Source organism: Miscanthus floridulus, chromosome 10 (assembly GCF_019320115.1).
Source record: "Miscanthus floridulus cultivar M001 chromosome 10, ASM1932011v1, whole genome shotgun sequence".
Taxonomy (NCBI): Eukaryota; Viridiplantae; Streptophyta; class Magnoliopsida; order Poales; family Poaceae; genus Miscanthus; species Miscanthus floridulus.
Window position 1 is genome coordinate 84,888,291 of NC_089589.1, and position 8,879 is coordinate 84,897,169.

At 45.9% G+C, this 8,879-nt stretch overlaps 1 protein-coding gene across 1 annotated transcript; it reads left to right on the forward strand.

Moving 5' to 3' along the window:
- Positions 1-850: 850 nt before the first annotated feature.
- On the forward strand, positions 851-3,129 carry LOC136484997 (cytochrome P450 94B3-like). Its single transcript, XM_066481950.1, has one exon. The coding sequence runs from the start codon at positions 1,141-1,143 to the stop codon at positions 2,710-2,712; it is 1,572 nt and encodes a 523-aa protein (XP_066338047.1). The 5' UTR covers positions 851-1,140; the 3' UTR covers positions 2,713-3,129.
- The last annotated feature ends 5,750 nt before the right edge of the window (positions 3,130-8,879 follow it).

Here is an 8,879-nt window from a genome sequence, read left to right on the forward strand (position 1 = left end):
GGGTCAAGAGTAGACCTGGTTTCTTCATGAAGAGACCATTTCTGTGATTTTTGCTCTCTTTCTTCATTAATTACGTTGCCATGTCAGTATTTTGCCTACGTGGCAAGTCATTTAATGAGGATAAAAACCATCATCAATGCACTATTGGAACTGCCCTAAATGTAGATAAAAAAAATAACTAATTATACAGTTTGATTGTAAATTACGAGACGAATCTTTTAAGCCTAGTTAGACTATAATTAGACAATAATTATCAAATACAAACGAAAATGCTATCGTACCGAATACTAATTCGTAACGACGATCTAAACAAGGCCCTAGTTTAAATGCTGCCAAAGCCTGCTCGTGACTCTGACCTCGAAACCAACCCCACACAGAACATAGCGTAAAAAAAATGAAAAATCAGCACACGCCTAATAAAAGATAATAGACGGTAATAATAATAACTAATAAGTCATCCGATCAATGGAATTTTGTCTTGGAAACGGAGGACTTTATTGCATGCCTGAAGCAGTACATCAAGTTGACACACGACTTTGAGATTTTTTTCTTAGAATGGTAAGAACATTTCAATTTATTCCACAAATCCTTGCAATAATAAGAATAGAGTTCTCTTCCATCAAATCGAATCCAAGCAGCCTAGCCCGGGCACAACATAAATACAAGTCGATATCAACTATATATGTATTTATGACATTATTAAGATGAATTATTATTGAATGGCGATATTGAACAATTATTTGCGAAACCGATTTGCAAAAGAGCAAACAGCCGGTCGACACGACGACGCCAAACGCAAAGAGCTCCCCATAATTCCCACTCCCCTGCCAGATAAACAAGTGGCCGGAGACCTGGCCTGGCTTCCTCCCCCCGGTCTGCTCCCCTCTACTAAAACGTGGGCATTAACAAGGACACCCCCACCACAAGGAGGAGGCATGGACCTCCAATGGCGACCCTGCCGATCTCGTACCGGCCCCTCCCCCTCTACCGTACCCTCATATACTATATATTCATATATATATAGATATATATCGCCGAATAGTGTGCACAGTCTCTCCCATGCTCTCTCTCAAGTCGTAGGTGCTCTCTCCGTAGTACCACTCACCAGAAAGAAATCTTGTTGCAAGTACTGGAAACACCATGATCTGTTTTTACATGCTGTGGTTAGCGGCGTGCTGCCTCCTCCTGTACAGCGTCCGATTCAGCTGGTCCGGCTGCAGCCATGGCAGCGGGCCCAGGAGCTACCCGGTGATTGGGTGCCTGGTGGCCTTCTACCAGAACCGGTGGCGGCTGCTGGACTGGTACACTGAGTTGCTGGCGGCGTCGCCGACGCAGACGATCGTGGTGGACCGACTGGGCGCGCGGCGGACCGTGGTGACCGCGAACCCGGCGAACGTTGAGCACATCCTCAAGAGCAACTTCGGCAACTACCCCAAGGGGAAGCCCTTCACCGACATCCTAGGCGACCTGCTCGGCACGGGGATCTTCAACGTCGACGGCGAGCTGTGGTACGCGCAGCGGAAGCTGGTGAGCCACGAGTTCTCGGCGCGCGCGCTCCGGGACCTGGAGTTCGCCGTGCTCGAGGACGAGGCGCGTGAGCGGCTCGTCCCCGCGCTGTCCCTGGCCGCGGCGCGAGGCGACGCTGGCGGCGTGGTGGACATGCAGGACCTGCTCCGCCGCTTCTCTTTCGACGTCATCTGCCGCGTGTCGCTGGGCGTTGACCCCGGGTGCCTGGACCCGGCATTGCCCGAGGCGCCCAGGCTGGCCGCGGCGTTCGACGCGGCGGCCGGGATCATCGCCAGGCGCGGCGCCGCGCCCGTGGCCGCCGTGTGGAAGGCGAAGCGCGCGCTGGACGTGGGCTCCGAGCGACGGCTGCGCGAGGAGATCAGGGTCATCCACGAGGCCGTCATGGACCTCATCCACATCCGCAAGAAGGAGTGCGGCCTGCAGCAGCCGCAGGAGGTCAACGCCGGCGGGCGGAGGAGCGACCTGCTGTCGCGGATGATCGAATGCGGGTACCCGGACGAGGCGATCCGCGACATGGTGATCAGCTTCATCATGGCCGGCCGCGACACCACGTCGTCGGCGCTGACTTGGTTCTTCTGGCTGCTCACCCGCCACCGCGACGTGGAGCGGGAGGTCCTGCGGGAGATCACTGGCGGAACTGGTGCCAGCCACGCCGCGGGCGGGCAGGGCAAGATGCGCGTGCTCCACGCGGCGCTGTGCGAGACCATGCGTCTGTACCCGCCCGTGGCGTGGGACTCGAAGCACGCGGCGGCCGGGGACGTGCTCCCCGACGGCACCCGTGTGGAGCGCGGCGACCGCGTCACCTACTTCCAGTACGGGATGGGGCGGATGGAGTCCATCTGGGGCGCCGACGCCGCCGACTTCAGCCTGCAGCGCTGGCTATCCCTGCCGGAGGACAACGCGCCCCCCGCCGCGGTTGCCGGCGTGTCGCCGTTCAAGTACCCGGTGTTCCAGGCGGGCCCGCGGACGTGCCTGGGCAAGGAGATGGCATTCGTGCAGATGAAGTTCGTGGCCAGCACCGTGCTCCGAAGGTTCGAGCTCGTCCCCGTCGAGGAGGGCCGCGTGCCGGTGTTCCTGCCCCTGATGACGGCGCACATGGCAGGCGGGCTCAACGTGACGGTGAGGAGCAGAGTCGGGGAACCCACCATTGCCACCGCTGCGGCGGCGTCTGGGAATTCGAATTGACTATATTCTCCACTCGATGCATCCCATCCCCGGCCAGTAAGTACGACAAATTGAAATCAGGATTGTTTAGTTCCTACTTATTATTACAGTTAAAATTCATGAGGACTTCCCGCCACGTAGTGTTTTTGCTGCTCATTGCAGACAGCAGTGTACACTTTTGTACGATATGGATCATGATCATATGAAAGAGATACACAGCACACAGCAAGCATACATATTTGCAGCTATCCAGCAAAGATACTATATATATATATATATATATATATATATATATATATATATATATATATATATATATATATATATATTTGCCATTATTTCTGTTCACAAACAATCAATTGTATCTATCTATCAATATATACAAATATATACTGTCCACGTCATGAATTGGACGCATCATGTGTGGGTGTAAGATCATCTTCGAGCTAGAAGCCGTAGCAAGTTTGCTGATCATGGCAAACATGATGAATAATATGGAGACAACTACTCCGATCCAACATGTTTTATATTTATTTATATAATATAATTGGCGTGTTCGCTGATTGGTTTATGGGCTGATTTAGGCTGACTGGTGCTGGTTCGTTGTGAGAGAAAAACACTGTTGACCTGACTGAAATCAACAAGCGAACATGGTGAATATATATCTCTTATTTCTACCCCCCACAAAGTTCACTACCTACTACCACTGCTTACTAAGCTACGCATCAAAATTCTTATAAATTAAACATGGGTCTTCAAATCAAATTAAATCATACGTGCTAAAAAACGTTGGCATCGGTCTTGAGAGATGTGTTTCACCTACTAGTAGCTAGTATATTATATATTTTTGGGGGGGCGGGACAAACTGGCCTTTTGCTGAATGCATGCATGTTTTCGCCATGGGCGCGCAATTGCAGATTTCTTTTTGCGATGCAACATGCAAGAGACGGACTGACTAGTAGCTACTAGCTAGTAGCATGCGTGATGTGAGTTGTGGAAAGTTGACGGCCCTGTTTGCTAAGAATAATTATGCGCATAATTAAGGGGGTTAGTTGAAGGACGGACGTGTGCCCACGACGAAAGTTAGCCGTCGCCGTTGCAGGAACCGGAAGGCACACGCACGTTGTGGAAAGAAACATCACCAAGCTAAGCTAAGGTAGCCAGAGATGCTGAGACTGGGAGCAAGAGAGGCCGGCCGGCCGGGTGAGCCGGCCAGCCAGCCAGCCAGCCAGGGAGCTAGCTTGAGTAGCAACGGACGAAAGGCTAGCTAGCTAGCTCCATCATGTTTGACGGTGCCTGGAATAGAAAAATGAGTTTCCGCGTTGGTTCCATGACATGATGCATCATGGACCACGTGCAGAATACAGCAGCCAACCGCATCGCCATCGCAATATCGATGTGCCGTACCTTCACACGGAACGGAACTGTCTGCTGTGCATAGCAAGGGTCATGCTCATGCGGACGGTGTGAATTGTGTCCATCCAGTGATTAGTTGCTGATGACGATGGGGACAAGAAATAGCCCACATGCGGCTAGCTCTAAGAGTTGCATTAATTTGGGGCCAATTGGAATGGCTAGTTGTTGGTAGTGTGTTGAAATCGGCGCGCTTCCGAAGCCAGCAAGTATATACGTATGTGAAATTTTACGAGCGGCGGATTCATCATTACACTGTTTTGATTTTCGACCAGAGTTACTGTAGTGTACTTAAATATAACAAAAACAGTAGAGTGTCAACCTCACCTAATACAACGGTCCCCTCTCCTACCTTGCTAGAAACTTCAAACGACGAGCCTCTCACCCGAACATATTGGTTGACAAGTTGGTGTTTCTCGACAGTTTTCTATGTCACTGGGTTTTTTCCACATGCGTGGCCTCTCCAAGTCCCTTTCTCTGCCTTTTTAATTTGTTCCTTCACCTGTCACTAGCTAGCTCCCCATTTGTTTTAATTAATTTCCCATCCTCCTCACCTCTTCACTACTCTTTCTTAGCTAGGCTACCTAGCCCATCGTTGCAATACCATCTCACGCCATGTTGTGAAATAATCCCTGTTAATTGCACGTGAACATACACAGAGTAGAGATAAGAGAGACCATGCATATATGGATTCTACGTACGTAGGAGGTTTATCAACCACATATAGGTTTGACTAGTAGCTAGCTAGCAAAGGCAGAGGCCAAAAATCCAGAGGAAGATGTGGAGCCTGTTAACGATGCTGCTCATAGGAAACACCAAATTTTGCCAGTGGTGCTGTGGGGAAATGGGGCTATCCATAGGTCACATGTGCTTACCTTGGAGTCGTTGGACCACACTACAATTCTACACACCAACAATATCGAGGTAGATGCAAAGTTCTTGACGATGAGATTACATATTGTTGCACACGATCTGATATGTGGCCTAATTTCCCCCGACTTGGAGAGTGTGGTCTACAAGAAGGATATATTCTAGCGGCCTCTAATCAAGGGATATAATGAGATAGTAACAAAGAAGAAGGTAGGAGGAGTAACATGTCAATGGTGAAATCAGGATAAGGATCTGTTTAAGAAGGCTCATAGTCACAGCAGCTTCAACTCCTCTATCTCGTGCACTTTTTACGGCACTATATGTAGAAGTCCCTTTCTTCATTCTCTCCTCTCTAAATGAACTAGGACGCCATCGATTCAAAAAAAAAAAACTAGGATTCCATGAAGCTTTTTTTTCTTCACCAACTATCGAGCAGGAAGCTAGAAACCTGAAGATCTCCCAAAACAAATTACTAGTAAATGGTAGCCTAGATATTATAAATTTAATGTAGAATTTGTCTAATGTATGCAACCAATATATTATAATTTTATCAGGAACTATACAAAGACCCCCCCCCCCCCCCCTAGATATTTATAAATAAAATAATTCAAGAGTTCCATAAAATGAAAGCATTATTTTAGAAGCCCGTGATATGTCTTTAAATCATAGTATAGATACAAACACTTATCTACGCACACACATAGCCCCACCCCTATGAGAACCTTTCAAAGACTAACACAATATCGACGGAGTCACCACAACAGTGTTATTGTCGACGGACACGTGGCTGGCCAATGCAATAAAAGAGAAACTCCTATAAATTCTAAAATAAATACAGAAAAATACAATCAGCCACGTCAGATCTGGCACTTAAATCTGGAAGCATAGGTTCAACCACAATGAACCCATCTAGCTAAGCTACGGTAACATTTAGCTCTAATTGACTGCCTGATTGTAAGTCAGTTGAAGAACCAAAAGTGCATATATAGATAGAAAAATTTCAACCGGTTCTAGTATAAAATTGGTTTATGTTCTTAGTACCACGCGGTGGTTAGTCATCAGAAGATAAATGATCGTCAGATCCTCGGAGGAACCGTGATCTCATCCCCAAATTTTGCTTGGCTGTATTGGCTTCTTTTTGTAATTGTCTAAACATTATTTAGGGTTGGGCAGTGGACTTGGCGCACATCGTAGGTCAATGAACTTTATTTATTGTTCGCAAAAAAAAAAGTATATGAGGAATTGCGTGCTAACCATTGTTCTACCCGATGATGGCACTGATATGATTGAAAATGTCCATTTCCATCTAGAAACTAAAAGTCGTCGCACTCTAATCTAGAAATTTCAAAAGATGTACCCCTAAATTCGGTTATACAGTTGGTTTTGCATATTGGACCTTATGTCACCTGATTTTCCTATAATGACCGGCACTTGCACATCTATCTGCCTTCTGTTCTTCCTCATGTTTTCTCTGGCATATACAGTTAGTGGACTAGTGCTTCTATTTCCTCTCTCACTATCTTTGCTTGCCACTCAACCTACTTTCCACCCCCAGGCATACCTTATCATCACACCCTGTACCCATCGTTGTTTCTTAATTTGACCTCCTCCACACAGTAGCTGGTGTGCTCTCAGGACTGCTTGTGTTATTGTCAATGAAAAACCAGTATAGTTACCAGGCCACGTGAAACCATACTTAGCTTGTACTTAGTGTTGTCTTTGACCGAAGACCTTGGCCTCGTGGTGACCGAAGAGTAACATGAGAGTGAGTGGTGGTTGCAGTATGGAATGCCGTGGCTGCTTTACTCATAGGGGAGACTATTTACAGTGCTCGGGTTACAACGGGAGGACCAAAATATCTCTATTTAACCCTTGATACCAAAAGTATTTCTAATATGGTAGGGGGCATTTTGGTCATTTTAGCCTGGGACTGAACGGGAGTATAGATTGGATTTGACTTCCATCGGTGCAGATCATGTCAGGTCCAATTGGTTTGCTTTTTGAATTTCTCACCTCACCTCTCTCAGCAAAGCTAGCCTAGCCAGCCTAGGTGAGCCAAATTGGTTTTGTCGGTGATATATTTCAGCCTAATAAAGCAGAACCGTCCGAAATAATACGCTCTCAAAGACACTCATCTTTCACTAGTCACTAAGTACCTCGAAAGTGAGCTACATCGAACAGCTCCGTCGAGCACACTCCATGGGAGAAATCGAAATAATCCACGTTTTACATACAAAATCCAATAATGAGTATGAGCTTACAATACTTAGTCCATTTCATACGACCAGAGTTCTTGAAAATTATTTATTACAATACCAGAGTTTAGAGTGCGATAATTATACAGCGGAATAAAAATAAACATCTAGCGAAAACGATACAAGAATCCGTCTGTACCCACCAAACGAATCCTCCACATAAGAGTTACTCCTCAAGCTGCACCTGTAATAGAGGTAAAATAAATCCTAAGTACACAATATACTCGCAAGACTTATCCGACTAGTGAGAATATTTTTCCGACTCTCAAGGATATGATAGGCAATATGGGTTTGCTGTCTTATTTTTGTTTGCGAAAAGCATTACTAATAGTTCATCCTTACAGTCAAGTTTTATTAGCAGTCATGATTATTTCATTAGCTGACCATTATAGGTAAGCACATGTTCTATTTTCAAGCAAGGGTTGAGCAATCAGAACCATTTCACCATCTTTCATCTTCCAGTTCTTACTACGGTGCTAGATCATAGCCAAGTCGTACCATCTCATAAAAATGGTGATTCGCAAACCAATGTATTCCAGCTAAGTACCCTAAAACACACGTCCCGTTTGTACCACAGGCACAAACAAGACCAACCCATTCCACTTCTATCACGGGGTCTAGGTCCCCGTTCAAACTTGGACTCTAAGCCCCCACACTTGAGACTCGGTCTCAGTATGGTGCTTAGACCTCCACATTTCCCCGCCTCCAATCAGTTGGTCCGAAAAGAGACGGAACCCACGACAAGAGCGTAATAAGCCTTCTCGCTCCCATAAGCAAGTATGTGCTCAGGATAATAAGTCTGTGACATGACTACCATCCACAGCAATGGACGGTCCTTAATCGACACAAACAGAGAAAACAGTGTAACCAAGCTAAGCCCCGTTGGCCGCGGGACACAACATGTTACACCCACCAATACCCATACCACATCCATGTCCTGTGTCTATTTTTTCTTTCATCATTTTATTATGATAGTAAATATAATAATCACTTGTTGTGAGTAACGGCAGGTTACTCACGCTTCCGAAAACCTATGCATAGTAGCTACTTGAATCTGTACTAGTAGGACTCATAGGACAGGTATATCTATGCATGTGGTTTTTATAAAATCCTGTAACATAAATACACATCACATATATATATATTCAGTGATTATAAAAAATAAGGGTTATGCACCGGGGCTTGGCTTGGGCAGGCACCGTGTCAGCTGAGTCAGTCAGTGGTGGCTCTAGGACCTCTTCCAACATGAGAAACTTCTTCTCGTACTCCTCGATGATCTTCTTGAACTCACGATTGCCGGTGGTCACAATCTTCGCCAACTCGTTCTCTACATGCATGCGATGATGATGAAACACTTAGTATTTAGGCAATAGCAACTCTTAAACCAAAAATATGCATACTAAGCTACTAAGCTAGCTCTAATGACTAAGATACCAAGCTAACTATCATTTTTACCAAGCAAAGTGTTGGGTTCAACTATCAAACACCTAGCTTTACAAATGAAGGATATATCTTTATTTCTACTAATGATTTAATGTATATTTGAAATAAAGAGCATTTAACTATCCTAATGTTTAGTCTATTATAAAGCTACAAAAATCATAGTGAGCATATAATAATACCATGAAGCTACTATAAAATTTTTAAGGC